We start from the raw sequence: 16,913 nt of genomic DNA, 5'->3' as shown, positions 1-16,913 counted from the left end.
TGTTAAATTGGGAACAGAGAAGGTCAGTGGACAGGCAGTGAGCACAGAGTCATAACAAAGCTTCCATAAGAGATAACGAAAAGATAATTAATAAGTTTTCTCATTAGGGTGTGTGTTGTTGGCAATATATAGATTACATACAGTCTTTTTCGTAGTCAAGGATCGCTGCTAAAGCTTTACTTCATGTACAGATTTGTCATGGAGCATTACTGAGAACAAGGTCTGCGAGATCATTTACTTGGCTGGGTCACTTAGTTGCAATAGAAAGGCCGAGAGGACAAGGCGTGTAAAAGCTCACGTATTCAGACACAAGTCAGCTAAAATTGACTTGACTTAGATGAAAGCTTCACTTAGGTTTGTTTTTCTGCAGCTTTTCTCACTGCTGTAATGTAAAAATGGGGCAGAACCTTATGGCAGCTCAGTAGAGGATGGTCACAGGATATGACTTAAAACTGTTAGGAATCTGCTAATGCTAATACTAAATATTTTAACTAGAAATAGCACATGGTTAATTCCTTAAAACTTTAAAAGAATGACTAGGGAATTCCTGTTGTAAGTATGGAAATTGAAATGTGTTGTATTGTTAAATTGTCAGCTTTTGCTGATAACTTTTATGCTATGAATAACCTCTGTTATCCAGCATCAGTGAACTTGAGGAGCTATGGCATGGAACAGCATCTGTATCAGCAGTTAAATTTCTTCCAGGCAAGTTTGTTTCTTGACCGTGCACTGCAGCAGATGAAATTAGGACATGTTGCACTAAGCTTGAATCCTTTCAAAATATTTTCAATGATGTTGGTTTTCTTAACAGGACAGATTTTAGTTTTGAAGCTTTTTCGCTATCTTTAGATTGTGAAAGTCAATCTCAGTAGCGTGACACAAGCTTAATATTTCCTGTGTTGTAGGTGCTCTAAGAATGGCCTGGGGCTCTGCAAAAATCTATAGGTTGTCTGTCTTTGCATTATTTAGTTTGTATTTTTAATTTAATGACTACTTGGAATGAATGTTAGTGTAAGCAATCACATTTCAAAATACGTTAACATGTAACTGTATTTATTAAAATGATACACTTTTTGCAGAGGTAGTTGTTCTAGCACGGTTGGTGAATACAGTGCTGTGTGTTTTTTAGATCTCTAGAGATGCTATTAAACACATTCAGTTTTATTTCTAAATTATGTGTCACTTTAGAAGAATCTGCTTAAACTAGAACATCTTTTCAGTGTCTGGTCATGTGGTAATCCTACTCCAAATCATGACCTGATGTGAAAGCACTGTGGGTTCTGTTTGAGAAGTAGCATATAGAGATATAAATAATGTTTTCTCCTTCTCTTTTCTAATGAGAAAGGAAGATTTTAAATAACAAATGGACCACTGTTGTGGTTTGACCCAACAGGCAGTGAAACATCACACAGCCGTTTGCTCACTTCCCCCCTCCCCTCAGTGGGATGGGGGAGAGAATCAGGGGGAAAAAAAAGTCAAATCCATGGGTTGAGATAAAAACAGCTTAATAGGACTGTGAAGGAAGAGAAAATAATAACAATAATCATGATAAAAGAATATACAAAACAGGTGATGCACAATGCAGGTTGCTCACCACCTGCTGACCAATGCCCAGCCCATTGCTGGATCACTGATTCCTGTCCCCTGGCCAACCCCATTTATATACTGAGCATGACAAATATGTTACGAATATTCCTTTGGCCAGCTTGTCCTGTCTCTCTCAGCTTCTATGGGATGCTGAAAAAGTCCTTGACTTAAGATAAGCATTACTTAGCAAGAACTAAAACAATACGTGTTATCAACATTATTCTTATACTACATCCCAAACACAGCAGCTACTAGTAAGAAAAGTAACTCTATCCTATTGAAACCAGGACAACCACAAAATTGTGTGTTTCATTTCAGGGGTTTGGAGGGGAGGGGGAATTGACAGGTACTTGGAACACATACAAATGATGTTTTTTAACCAGCTTGTTCCTCTGAATAGCAAGTTGATGAGTATACTGAAGTTGTTTATCTCTGTGAGGCCTAATGTCCTTAATGTACAAACCCACATGCCCACCTGGGTGTGTAATTTAGAAGGCAGCATAAATTTCTGAGCCTGTATTGTGTTTTATTTCAGATGATTTTCAGGCATCAGTTTAATATAAAAACAGTTGCAGAAAACATTAAGCAGAAATAAGAAATTTTAAATTCCAGTTAATATACAACAAAATAAATCATTGAATCTTTTCTTTGAGATCTGTTTTAAGGGGGAACAAGTGTGTGAAGTCCATAAGTATGTGCTATGTTTGAAAAAAGTGGAGTTTGTCTGGAGTTTGACTTGTGCATTAACTGTGCAGATTTACCAGAAGACCTTATTATCAGACAGTCTGATTAGTGAAGTTATTTAAAGTTTAAACATCATACTGATTGATTTAGTTGCTCTTGTTTAGATGATGCAATACTGTTAAGCACTACCCAATGTAGTTAATTGGCTGCAAAACTGTTTTGCCATTGAGCGTGTTCAGTGATCAACATCCATGAATAAAATGTTTTACAAAATCATAGTGAATGAAGTCATGATTTATCATATTAATGAAATTATAAAGTATCCGTCTTGAATTTATCCAGCACTGACTGTTTCTTCCAAAGTGTTAATGATGTGATAATATACAGATTTCTTGAGTAGAAAAAAATAAAAATATTTTATCTTTTTAGTTTTTATCTTAATAAAATTAATATTTTATCTTTTTATAGATGTGACTTTTCTAACAGAAGACAAGATATATGAAATTCTTGAACTATGTCGAGAGAAAGAGGATTATTCCCCTTTAATCCGGGTGATTGGGAGAGTATTTTCTAGTGCTGAAGCATTGGTGCAGAGTTTCCGAAAAGCCAAGCAGCACACCAAGGAGGAGCTCAAGTCTCTTCAAGGAAAGGATGAAGATAAAGATGAAGATGAGAAGGAAAAAGCTGCCTGTTCGGCTGCTGCTATGGAAGAAGATTCAGGCGCATCATCGTCTTCATCATCCAGAATAGGTGATAACCCACAGGGAGATAACAACCTCCAAAAACTAGGCCCGGATGAAGTGTCTGTAGATATTGAAGCAGTCAGGCGGGTCTATGATAGATTACTTTCTAATGAAAAAATAGAAACTGCCTTTTTAAATGCACTTGTGTACTTGTCACCTAATGTGGAATGTGACTTGACTTATCATAATGTGTACTCTCGGGATCCTAACTATCTGAATTTGTTTATTATCGTTATGGAGAATGGCAATCTTCATAGCCCAGAGTATCTGGAAATGGCTCTACCGTTGTTTTGCAAAGCAATGAGCAAACTGCCCCTTGCAGCTCAAGCAAAACTGGTCAGATTGTGGTCTAAGTATAGAGCAGACCAAATTCGGAGAATGATGGAAACATTTCAGCAGCTTATTACTTACAAAGTCATAAGCAATGAGTTCAATAGTCGTAACCTAGTGAATGATGATGATGCTGTTGTTGCTGCTTCAAAGTGCTTGAAAATGGTTTACTATGCAAATGTAGTAGGAGGGGATGTGGATACAGATCATAACGAAGAAGAAGATGAAGAACCCATCCCAGAATCAAGTGAACTAACTCTTCAAGAGCTATTGGGTGAGGAAAGAAGAAATAAAAAGGGTCCTCGAGTGGACCCACTGGAAACTGAACTTGGTGTTAAAACTATAGATTGCAGAAAACCACTTATCCCTTTTGAAGAATTTATTAATGAACCACTGAATGATGTTCTAGAAATGGACAAAGACTACACTTTCTTCAAAGTAGAAACAGAAAATAAATTCTCTTTTATGACCTGTCCCTTCATATTGAATGCTGTTACCAAGAACCTGGGATTGTATTATGACAATAGAATCCGGATGTACAGTGAAAGACGCATAACTGTACTCTACAGCTTAGTTCAAGGACAGCAGCTCAACCCCTATTTGCGACTTAAAGTGCGACGTGATCACATCATAGATGATGCGCTCGTCCGGGTAAGTCATGCAGCAACATGGAACTTAGGTTTGTTGGTTCTGACTAGTGCAAACCTGGTGGGCTTTGACTAACTGAAAAGGACTGCGTGCGAGTGCAGTGTTTCATGTACTGGAGTTCCTCTAGAAGAAACTCAAATAGCCTTACTGTATTAATTTTGAATTCTGAGCTAGCTGCTGAAGATTTGTATGTTCCACAGAATCACTTCTACTCATAACGGTTGCAGACTTAGCTGTTTTAAAGTGTCAAATAGTTCTTATTCCCCATTAGCAGATTCTGCACTGTTATAGCTCTTAAAGGTGAGAGCGACCAGCTTCTGTTTCTGTACTTTGTCCTCTGGACTGTCTTGGATCATCTTCTGATAGTAGGCGTTTTCAGATGGAAGTTAGAATTAAAGCTTTTATTTTGTCCACTTTTCTTGTGGACTTCTGAACTTCTGCATACAAAGTGTGTGGAGTGACTGCGTGATAAGTAGAACTTCCCGCTTCTCTAAGCGTTGTTGCAATTTGGTGTAAATACTTACATGGCTGAGAAAGGAGAAGTAAGACCTGAGAACAGTGAGAGCAGCCTGTTTCTGAATATGTTGGCTTCTTACAGTAAAACTTAAAGCCATTTGTTCACACGCTTTTGGAAGATGGGAATTATACAAGGTACAAACTATAAAGAATATTTCACAGTAAAGTTTTTTCATAGATATGTCCTTTAATTTTAGGACTCTTCCTTTATTTTTTCCCTAAAGCTGTTATTTTTCAGAAGCTCGTTTTTCTGTGTTCCGTTATTAAAACACAGCAAGGCTTGCAAAATTTTAAATTTAACTATGGCTTTACAGCCAGACGGGTATTTGTGGAGACTCTGGGGAAAGTACCTCTGAGTTTCCAGATGGGTTAGCTGCTTCATGGGAATTGCTGATATAATGACTTAGCAGGCAAAACCTTTGTCTCCAGTACCAATAGGACAAACAAAATTGCAATGCAGAAATTACTTCTGTCTGTAAACCCAATTTTGTTAGGCAAATGAGGAATATACTGTTCTAAGATTAAATCCTGTTGTCTACCAGTTTTCTAATTTAAGAATTCCCTATGTAATTTTACTACCTATCAGACTTATGGCTGTATCCAGTTATGTTTTGTCACATTGATGTAATAGAGTTTATTTCCTTGATTCTGTTCAGCTTTGGGATACATAAATATTGAAAAAAGGGGAGGGATAGTACTGTCTCTTTAGGAGAAGATGGGCTGAAAGAGGATAAGAGCTAGTTTTGGGAAGATGTTTGTTTTAACATCAGTTCCAGAAGAGGACCAGCAGACCTTTCCCCTCATGCTGATGAGGGGAAGGAAAATCTGCAAATATGAGAAAAGGCATTCTTCTACGTATTTCTTGTTGTGGAAGGAAGTCGAAATCCTTGAGGATTAAAAAAAAAAAAAAAAGGTTTAATGTTGCTTAGAAAGCTCATAGGCGACATCAAGTAGGTGCAGCTGCTGTATCGCAACGGGGCCACAGCAGTCATCACTCTGCACACTCTTGCTCTGCTGGAAATCTAGGTAATCTAAATAAGATAAAGCTCAAACATACTAATTTAAATTGTGATGCACTTGCAGCAGCCCTTGCACCACCTAGCAGTCTACAAGTACGTGCCTGGGCAGTTGCCATGGATCCTCTTATGGCTGTTAATTTAAGCTGTCAGAACATGCTAAATTATGGTGATCCGACTCTGTCAAAGCTCCAAGGAGAGTAAGAATTTTAAACTGTTTATTCTGGGACAGAAAATAAAGGAAAAAGATACAATTATTCTAAATCAAGTAGTCTGAGCTGAACTGTAGCATTAGTCAACGAGACCAAGTGGGGCCCAGGCATTTCTCAAAAGCGGAAAACAGATTATATTCAGTAAAATGGAGATGAATGAAGGCTTGCCATCCTAGCAGGGGGATGGGAGCTGTATGTGCCACTTCAAACAGGTACAACAAGGTAGCTGTTGTGAAATGGTGTAGACTTAGAGAAAATTGTGTTGATAAATATAAGTAGTGTCTACAGAGGTCACCTTTTAACTATTGATGTGATTTAATTGATAATATGAAGTATGAGTGCTCAAGGAAGAGATTTTAAATATTCCTGAGGAAATGTTAGGAGTTAAGAAAGCAGCAAATGAAACAATGCAATGTCTCTGTTTACTATGGTATGCCTATGCCTCTCTTTTTGATTTGTTTCTTCTCACTTTAATATCAAAAAGGATACAATAAATACATCTGGAGAGTTCAGATTCTCTTCAGAGAGGCTGTAAAGTCCTCTTAATGTTAAAAGTTACAATAGAGGAGACATAAAAGATGGCATGGAGAACCTGAATGGGAAATACTGTTTTTCTCAGCTGGTAGCATCCAGTCATGTTATCAGGAAGCAGGCTTAACATAAGCAAAAGGACATATTTTTTTTCCACACAATGTACCTTAAAATTATGGATGTTGTTGCCCAGAACTTGTAGCTCTTCGTGAAAGAAAGATCCATCAAAAGGTTATGGGCATCACAGGCATTTTGATGTGACCCACACACAAACCTCAGGAAGTCCTAATGCTTGAAGTGACTTGCTCTGTCTGTGATTGAAGTGAGAGTTGGAACTGCAGGTCAAAGACGGGCACCATGTGCTTCTGTAGCAACACGGACAGCATCAAGCCTAAGTGAAAGCTATGTTGTATGAGTTGTCATCAGAGACGGTTGTAGTTTTGGGTGCAGTATTGAACTTTGGAAGTGTCTCACCTGAAAATTGTCAGAAAGATCTTGCCGAGATAATAGTCTTCAGTAGTAGAAGCATAATTCTTAGATGTGTTCAGTGACAAAATGTTTCCAAACACACTTAAATTACAACTAAGTAATTATGATTACTGATACTTTTGCATTGCGTTTTTCACTTCTGGGGTTTGAAAACGTATAGACTTGTTTGAATTGTAAGTAATTACATACTCATGTCACTAGACCTGTGTCTCTACAGAACAACCACTGCAGAATTTTGATTATATATAACTGTGATAATTTCATGTTAAAAACATTTTCAGAAATAGTGATTAAAATGAGGTTGAGATCGTTTTATTCACATTCTCTTCATTCATGCTGGATACTACAATCAAGTATATCGGTCAGCTTTCATAATTTCTTCATGCAAGTGGACTAAGTATGGGTCTTTCTTTGCTAATTAGTCGAGCTAATTAAGCTACCACCAAGCTGTTTTTCTCTTACCAATACTTAATATTTAAACTTTTAGAATTCAGTATGTGCATCTTCTCCCTTTTTGGACTTTATTAAAACAAATATGAGCACTGGTAAGTGATTTTTTTTATTATTATTATTACTACTACTATAGGATTTTTTTATTTTATCGAGAATTTGAAGCAGTACCTTTTAAATACCTTTGAACCAATAGCTTGTTTAAAATTGCTTGTTAAGAGAATCATAGTTCATTTTGGAGCAAGTACTTCTAAGCAAAAAATTTATTTACAGAGTCATTGTTCGATTTCTTTCCATGTATGAAACTTGCATCAGAAACTTATTTTTCATTTTTTTATTGAAATGGACTTATGAAATATGCTTTCTTTGTATTATATACTTATTTGTATGTATCTTAGTCTGAAAAGTCACGGAGGGAGTGGGGTGTTGGAAATGGTAAGGTGCTAATCCCCACTTTTATTAAGGAGCCCTTACATTTGGGAGTTGGTAGCTCAGTTTACAGTTTTTTGAAAACAGTTAACATGCTTTTTTGTGTTTAACAGATTTCTTTTAAGAGGTTAGCTGGACTCCTGCTGAGTCATGTTGCATGGATATGTGGTAGTAATGAAAGGAAGTTTATCCTTAAATTACCTCTTCTGCCTTTTCATCCCCCAACAGCTATTTCTTTCATCCCCTTCGTCTGAGTTTACTCTCCTCCCCTGCTCCCCAGATTGTATGTGGATTTATTCTCAGGTAGCAGTAATTTAAAGGGTGTGGGTTACGACATGTGAGTTTGACGAATGAAAATGTGGTGGACTGCTTCAGCAGAGTCGAGTCTGGCTGATACTTGCTCACAGATTAGAAACTCACTTTGACAAATTTCACATTGAATGTAGGTGGCTGCCAGGCTCTGCTAAAATACTTTGAGCTAAAACTTCTATGTGACAACTGAAGCCAGTAGGCAGATTCTCTCATACTACATTAGCAACAAAATACTTCAGGAGCTTTGAGGTTCAATGTTTGTGTGTTGAGTTGAAAAATCCTGGCGCTAGTGTGCCTTGTTTGCATGCAGAATATGTCTGACTGGTGGTGTATGCATGAACCATAAAGTACAGCTTGAGAGGATGCGTCTTAGTCACTTTAAGTATTACTTCACATGCTGTTTTGCAGAAAATGTAGTGACCGACTATGTCATGCTGTGTCACCAGTACTTTCAAACTTGTATTAGTTGTGCTTTTGTCAGTTTTGCCTTATAGCACGAAAAGTATTCCTGCCACTGCCTTAAAGAGAACTTTTGTTCTATTGGTAGAACTTGAGGGGTCTTTTTGATCGGTTTTAACTGAATAGAAATTAGATCAGTTGCTATCAATTTTAAGAAGGTGAACAAACTCTGCTGTTTTTAAATGTTGTCGTATTTCTCTCATTCAATGGAAGAATCCTTTCTTTCAGGAAAGAGCGATGTTGTTCTGTAAGCAAAGTAAATCATACAGTCTCTTATGCTGTGGCACAATATCACGTTTCAGCCAACAAAATACAGATATTCTTTATAATGCCATCTCAGCTTTCAGCTTTCCAATTCATAGATACTCAATTTTTGATGCTGCTTCTTCAGAGATGCTACATACGTGCTTTCTGGAAAGTCCCTGGAAAATGGAACAATGACTTCATCTGCTTGGCCAGTCAAACCATCGTGACAGAGACCATATTAGCTTTTAAAATTTTGGGGAATTCACACATAACGCTGGTCTATCCAGCAGCATCTCTGTTGACATGAGACAGCTCTGATTATTTAAAAAAAAAAAAAAAACAAAACCAAACAGCTTTAAACTGAAGTTCATACTTCCTTGCTATAGAAACACTGCTGCAGTTCTGCTAAAATTCAGTGCCGCTCCACTATCGTAGCTACTGCTGCGTTTTCCACTGAATTCCAGTTTTCTTGTGAAGCATCAGTGTTTAGAGACACAAATGTTCAAAGGAGCAGCTAAATCCGCAACCTTCAGTTGAGCAGCTTAGCAACATTGTCCTGGTTATAGATAGAATCTACTTCAAGGAACGTTAGGCTTTGACTCAAAATACTGGCTTCTTGGTAATCCTCTATCTGACTCCCTCACAGAAATCAGCACAGCATTACAATCTGCTCAGCTGGTGTTACTCAGCTAAAAGTGTTTTGTTTCCTCTTTTTTTAATAATGCTTTTCTTTTATGTCACTCATTGTGGTGTAGTTCTCAGTACAAAAATAATTTTGAAATAGTGGCTTTTTTAATTGTTTTATTATATATAAATATGAGCACTCTCCATAGCTTAAGTTTATTTCTATAACATAAGCATTTACACTACGACAAAGGATTGCTGTCACAAAAGAAATGCAGAGGCATTACTTGCTTTCTCAGAATTCATCAAAATACGTAAAACTTGGAAAATAGTAAATCGCTGGTGGTAAATAGTACAAAGTCATGACTGGGGAGAAAAAAACCAAAGCATTATTAGTGCCAGTTGTAAGTGGAAGGGGTTCAAATAGGAGAATTTCTTGAATGTATAACTGTAGTTATGGGCTTAAAAATGCTACTTCTGTTTTTAAAAAGTCTCAGCTATATCTGGAACGTGGCTTAAGCTCCATTGTCCTCCTATTCAGGAACAAAATTTTTTTACACATCTGTAAGATGCATAATTTTAAGATTTACATGAAAGGCAAGATGCAAAACTACACTGTTATGGGAAACGTGATGAGAATAACAATGGAGGGAACTACAGCATGTTTTTGCTGCAGAAGTATTGTTGATAAAATACAGTGAATTTCAAAGATCAAGTGTTACTTGGTCTCCTTATCAGCAAAAATAGTTCATTGCAAATGATAGGCAGTAGAATACCGAACGCTTTGTACATAACTAAGTTTTCCAGTTAATCTCGTAATTTAATATATATCTCTATCAGCTAATCTGACTTGCTCTTGTTATTGAGGTCTTCATGGTTTGCCACTTTTTTTTTTTTATAAACTGAGCTTTTTATGCTACGGAGTTAAACTCACTCTCTTCCTGATACTAGTTTTCCATACCAGTTAGTGCAATTCTTTCTCCACATGCTCCTTTTGCATAAGGAGCTTCAAAGTCTTCAAATGTGTTATGCTAACCTCCTTAGCTCTGTCACCCATCTGCCCCTGCTGTGACATTTCCAACGTGGCTGGCTGACTTGGCAGTTACCAGGAGAAAATGTATGTCGCTGGTGGTGTCATTTTATGAGTTGATGGTGTCACTATTGCTGCCTTTATCCTTTCCGTTCTATTCCTGTTTTCCTTTATGCTTCTGCAGTAAAATTCTGGGATGTAAAGGATGTGTTGGCATGTGTGTTTGGATAAGGTAGGGTAGTGAAATACAAAGAAATGGTTTGGCACATTAAGGACACCTGCTGGTAAGTACAGTTTGCGCTAGCCTGGGTTAGAGGCAAATCTCACCAATAATATGGTCTTTGTAGAGGAATGTACAGATCCATCTGTGCCTCACTTTACTGCTGTTGAGTTTTCTTTGGCACATAGGTATGTTTAATGTAATCATGCTGCACAGGTTTAACCAATATGTTTACGCTTTTAAGCAACATATTTATTATCAGCTACAAAATATTCTTGCATAACTTTTAATTTATTGAAATGATACATTTGTGTTGGAAGAAAGTGAAAGATCTGTAATGGCCTCCTGTATAGACATGAAACCCTTTCCTATGAAATATCAGACCTTCTATTTGACCTTAACTGAATGTTCACTTTCTTGGAAGCAATGCGGTAGATCTGTTTAAAGGCACTGAAGTAATAGAGCAAGAGATTTCTGAGACTTCTTCGATAGGGTCAGGAAGGGGATTGATTTGATTGTAATATTAGTGTCTTTTTATTTCTGGGGTGTTTTTTCCCCCCAACTCTTTGTTTGTGAGATGCAGCTACTAGTCAAAATCTTGTCTTCTGTCTTCCACTGCAAATTATCACATGAAGGTTCTGAAAACATATCTCTGTAATCCCTTCACAAAACCGTTCGTTGTCAAACATGTAGATCAGATTGCAGTCTCTTTTCGTTGTCAGATGAATGTAATTATCTCAGTAATACGTCTTGTTTTCATACTGTTTTCTGTGAATTTTGTGCAACATGATACTAACTTATTTTAAATAAGTGCTTCAAAGAATAGAAATGGAGAAAGCTAACAGACTTAATTGGCTAAAAGATCAGATCTGTGGTAAGTTTCTTGCTGTGTTAATCCCCAACTTCTAATACGTGCTTAGACTGATTTAGCATTACTGTTGGTTTCTGATATTTTACTGTTACTTGCTTTCTTCTAAGGTTTGGAGGGTAGTTTTCATTTCATTATTTGATACTCAACTGACTCTTCTGCTTAACAGATTTACTAATGAAATACTTCTATCTGTTCACTCAATAGCTAGAGATGATTGCCATGGAAAATCCTGCAGACTTGAAGAAGCAATTGTATGTTGAATTTGAAGGAGAGCAAGGGGTAGATGAAGGAGGTGTTTCCAAAGAATTTTTTCAACTGGTTGTGGAAGAAATCTTCAATCCAGATATTGGTATGTATTCTAATAATTTACTAATTTATCATATTTTTCCCATGAAAGGCTGGACCAGACAATCTTTCAAGGTCCCTTCCAACCTGGGCTGTTATGTGTTGATGCAGTGCCTTTCTACATCTGCTGCTGCTTCTCTCTGAAGCTGTCCAGGTTTCTTGGTGATCATGAGAGTATTTGATCCATTGAGGCTCACTATGTTATCAGTCATCCTCCTATTTGTGTATAGTTAGTGAAAGCTATCATTGCTTGTTTAGATATAAATCAGTAGCATAGGGTTTCTTTGCAGGGTTCCTTTGTCCTCTTGCCTTTCTCCTCACTTTGCTTTGTGATTAGCTTCTAGAATTAGTAATCACACCAAAGAGGAAAAGCTTCTGCAATAAAACCAGAGTAGGACTATGGTGAGTTTTTAAGTTATTTCCTCCCCTTCCTCCAGCTTAAAAAAACACGATAGTCTCAGTTCTTCTAATGATTTCATCTAAAAGGAATATAGATCCAAAGTGTGGGAGTAGTGTCAAAGTTGATTGTAGTTAGTTAAGAACCAGGAGTAATTTGATACATCACAGAGACAAAGTTTTATATTTGTGTTTTAACAGTCACGTTTACATCTTAGTGTTTTTTTTCCCTTGCTCCCTGCACCAGTCTTACATACTTCCATCTTTACACGTTCAAGGACATGCTGCTTTTAATATGCAGTTCGTCTACGGCTCTGAAAAGGTTAAAATGTTTTAAAATGTTACAAATACTTTGTGTTAGAATAGAAATGAGACCTACAAGGTTCCTGTACTAATTTCATAATTCATGAAATACGATGCCACATTGTAGTTCCTGTAATGGCTTCCATTAAAGAAGCTCAACAGCTTATGGCCATTAGTTAATTTGGGTTCATAGAACCGTTTTAAAAAAGGAAGCTGCTGTTCTTGTGTTTGTAGCTTAGAAAATTGTTGAAGGAACACAGGAATTCATTTTGACCGGGTTAAAGAGGAAGTCTTCAAATTCTGCAACAGAATCTGAACCTTGTCAGTTGCCCTTCACCACACACAAGCCAGTTCTTGTAACAAGTGATACAGATCCATAGGCAAGTCTTACTCACTCTGAAAACTGCTATGAACTTGCAGGGATTTGGAATCTGAATTAGCAAAGTTACTTGGAATAAATTAGAGTATGGCAAAATAATGAAGTCTTAGGACTTGGACAAAGTTGTATTTCCAATGCAAAATACATTCTTAACCTGAGTTTATTTAAACAGAAGTTGTGTGGGGTGTCTACATTGAAATACTCCTATTTAGTAATTGAAGTCTGATTCAGCTAAAATCCAGCCTGTGTATATACACTTCCTGTGTGTAAAGATGGGTAATAGATTAGATGTGCATGCATATTTTAAATTTTACTTCTGTATTCAAAAATACAAAAAAGTATGTACACTTCTTATATTCATATCAAGTTTGTGGGGGGAAAAAAAGGGGCATTTATTGGATTTTGGCAGAATATGTAGCTTTCATTCACAGTTGTCTTTTCTTTTGCATCTATTTATATGCGCTGCAGTATAACAGTTCACACACCATATATACCAAGTGTGACTTTGTTGATTTGCAAACACTTCCTTTACCAGAGAACATTAAGGAAAACCCTTAAATGGAATTTAAAATGTTTGTCCTCTGATAGGTATGTGTGGAGTGATGTTTACTGCTGTAATAGTTTCTTTGCCATTACATTTCAAGTATTTTCATATTAAACTACCTTAAAGTTTTACTCAAAAGAGGCAATAACTCAAACTATTAGATTCATGACCAACAGTCACCATGGTAAAAGAGAAGAAGGAATAATTTCATATAATATTCCTAGCAACACTATACAATCGTTTTTCCCTTATTGCAGCTTCCAGTTTCTTTTAGTGTTTTATTATGATTTTAATGTACTATAGGTCAGTGAATAAACTTTGGTCAGTGAATAAAATACTGTGTTTCACATTAAAGTGTTTCCAGATATGGATCTAGGTAAAGTGTTAGTCCTTCATTATTAACATTTGCTGGAGTTGTTTGTTTTGACTATTTTAACCCTTCCGTCACCTTCCAGAAAGTACAAGTCATTGGTTTTATTGTGCCAGTAATCCAGAAGTTACTTCAGTCAATTCAGAAAATGGAATGCAGGCTTCTATTTAATGTTTCTTCTATATATGCTTGTGTTGCTCATCCATTTCTGATTTCCAGTTGGCTTACCTGACGTGTCATCTGTTATTTGTGTTCTCCCCTAATAGCTGCCCCTGTCCTAGTACCTTACTAAGATAAATAATCTTCAATTCTGGGGAATAGCCAGTGTCTCTGAATGAGTTTGCTGTTCATTTCCTTACATTGAGTGAGAATTCAGGCTTTATCTCTTGGCTGAAGGTGGCATCCTATTTTCAGTGTTAGGAGTAATTTTGTGGGTCTGTTTGTGTGGCGCTGTAATCAAGTTGTACATCTCCATAGGCTGTAAATAAGCATATCTCTTAAGAGTTGACAGGTAAATCCTTGTGGCAAATGTAATTCCTGTTCTTGACCACGTGCATCTAACTTCTGGTGTGTTGGGAGGAAGGAGCTTGGGCACTTTCACTTAGGTTCTGCCTGGAAATTGTGATACTTAACCGTGCAAGCAACAGGTCACTGGGACTATATTTGTCCAGGGTGGACTGACTGACACTCTCTCTCTCTCTCTCTCTCTCTCTCTCTCTCTCTCTCTCTCTCTCTCTCTCTCTCCCCTTATGTGTATGGGTTTTGCACTTATCTTGCTTTGGTATCTAGTCAGGTGAGCAATGGGTTTTACTGTGGGGACTCATATAAATAGTTTATAGCCTGTACACAAACTCTGGTTTCACGAACAAGAGCTAATCTAGTGCCTTGCTACAGGTGAGGGGCTCTCTGCCCTTCTCTTGTCTGTACAGTCCTACGCGCTCCCTCCAGCTCCTGGCATGTGCCAGTTCAGCTGTTTTTTGAAGCTTTCTGTGAAGGTACTCAGCCTTTGAACTTGGCAGGAAATTGGTCACTTGAAATAGTGAGCTGAATGAGATGAAGGAGTAGGAGAACAAAGCAAAACCTCCCCCTTTCAACAGTGAAGAGCTGTTAAAATTGCAACTCCTTCTGTGAAACAACAGTCCCGTGTTACATTTTCCGCTCAAGTTAGGATGTACGTGGTAGCTGCAGCAACAGCGGACCTTGTCAAGTACCTTTAAACGAACAAAAAAAAATATGTTAGGTATCTAACTCTTAAGTTTATACATGATGGTTAATCCCTGCTCCGTCATTGTAGCTTCCAGTTCAGAAATAGGGCTGCATCTGCTGTAACTTTGAAGAAAGGCTATCACTTTAATTGGAGTTCTTCAGGATTATTTCGTCCACCTGGTTTTTGGTTTGTGTTCTTTTCTTGCACTGTTGTGTTTATCAAAGTTACCATCTGTGTTGACAATGTGCTGCTGCTTCCTCAGTAATGGAAGGGGCATGAAAGGTTGTGTATGTACAGCTTCAGTGGGCATTGCAGGACGTCATATCGCAAGTCTCCTGCATGCTTTTAGTGGTAATGTGAGTAACAATATTTTGAGCTGCTCCAATTACTCTAAGGTAAGTAGCTTCTCTTTTTGCTGTTAAACTCAATGTACGTTAAGCTAAACATGTTTTAGAGGCATTCTAATGCAAATGGGTTTATAATGGTGTGTTTTACTTGTAATTTTTATTGAAATGTAACCATAATTGTTCAACATCATTTTTTTTACAGGGATGTTCACATATGATGAATCTACAAAACTGTTTTGGTTTAATCCGTCCTCTTTTGAAACTGAGGGTCAGTTTACACTGATTGGCATAGTACTGGGTCTGGCTATTTACAATAACTGTATACTGGATGTACATTTTCCCATGGTTGTCTACAGGAAGCTAATGGGCAAAAAAGGAACTTTCCGTGATCTGGCAGACTCTCATCCTGTAAGTTCATTATGTTCTTTGAGTTTATTAATGCATTTTCCATGCAATACCTTAATCTACATTTAAATTAAACACAAGATCACTGTCAGAAGCGGAAGTGAAACAACAGTGACTTGTGTGAAGAGTCTGTATTTGTTAAAATAAATTCATAAGCACGAAAACCTCTTACTACATCTGGTTTGGAGGAGGCAGAATTGTCAAGTCAACAAATAGGGCTGGGTATTTATAAAGCTTTGTTCTGTTTTTTTACATACTGCCTAAATTGCTTAGTATCACTAAGCACTATTAAGCATAAACTGTTATTACCTTCCCAAAGCGACTTCTAAAATTAGGCTGTTTATATCTGTTTGTAGAAGTTGATTTTTACAAAAAATGTGACAGTAACAGTAGACATGGAAAAGTGTGGTCCTTGTATTGGTTTTTCTCTAAACCAAAAGACAGATAAGGCAGTTCATGAATATCCCTACAGTCTGGGAGCAGTGGTCAGTGTCCATCTTCCCCCACCCCTCCCCAGCCCCTTCTCCCATACACAAATGCTTGAGTAGCTAGAGCATAGAAGGATGCGTGCAGGGTGTCTTGGCCCTGCTCCATCTTCAATCAAAGATCACCAGTAGCTTTTCCTCATGCTAGCTGGTGTGAGTTATTAGTATGCTTCATTTCATTTCAAATGGTAGCACGTTTCCCTTTTCACAAGCGGTTACGCAAAATCTTCAGCTAATCAAAAACTATGAGTAAAACGATAGTGTTTAAAAAAAAAACTTGCCTTTTTTTTTTTGTTTAATTGGAAAATGAGGCATGTGTAATCAAAAAATAGGTTATCCAGTCTGCTTTGGGTGGCTGTGTGTAACAGCATGCCAACTTTGACCAGTTTGTCTGTAAAATGGTGTTGAGAAATACACAATGCTTTCAGTTTCCTGTAACTTTTATTACACAAAGCTTTTTATGACAGAAGAAGTGCATTTATTTTTCTGGAACAGGGCAGTCAGAGCAGTTTCTAATTTTTCTCCCCTACTCTTATGTTTCTCCTCTGAAACCTACACTGACTTACCTTAAAATAATCCCTTTTAAACTCTTTATATTCTAATATGACTTAAACACTTACTTCAGAGCTTCTGAAACCAAAAATGAAGCTTGGAGCTAATGCTGTAGGGCATGGAGGACAAGGTGTTCACTAGCCCTCACCACCAACAGTTCGAAGTCAGTAATTTCCAATGCAA

General features: G+C 37.3%; 1 protein-coding gene across 9 annotated transcripts in view; it reads left to right on the top strand.

Annotated features, from left to right (window-relative positions):
- The window catches only part of UBE3A (ubiquitin protein ligase E3A), a 63,441-nt gene that overhangs the window by 33,006 nt on the left and 13,522 nt on the right, over window positions 1–16,913 (top strand). For all 9 annotated transcript variants that reach the window (XR_010071765.1, XM_063339983.1, XM_063339992.1 and 6 more), the window contains 3 exons: window positions 2,740–3,995; window positions 11,602–11,746; window positions 15,491–15,696. Coding sequence is in view for 8 of the 9 variants with exons in the window: in XM_063339983.1 (XP_063196053.1) it covers window positions 2,740–3,995; window positions 11,602–11,746; window positions 15,491–15,696 (1,607 nt within the window). In the remaining variant the exon portion in view is untranslated. The remainder of the gene's footprint in view (window positions 1–2,739; window positions 3,996–11,601; window positions 11,747–15,490; window positions 15,697–16,913) is intronic.

This window comes from Chroicocephalus ridibundus, chromosome 1 (genome assembly GCF_963924245.1).
Source record: "Chroicocephalus ridibundus chromosome 1, bChrRid1.1, whole genome shotgun sequence".
Lineage (NCBI taxonomy): Eukaryota > Metazoa > Chordata > Aves > Charadriiformes > Laridae > Chroicocephalus > Chroicocephalus ridibundus.
This window is presented reverse-complemented; position numbering and strand designations above follow the sequence as displayed.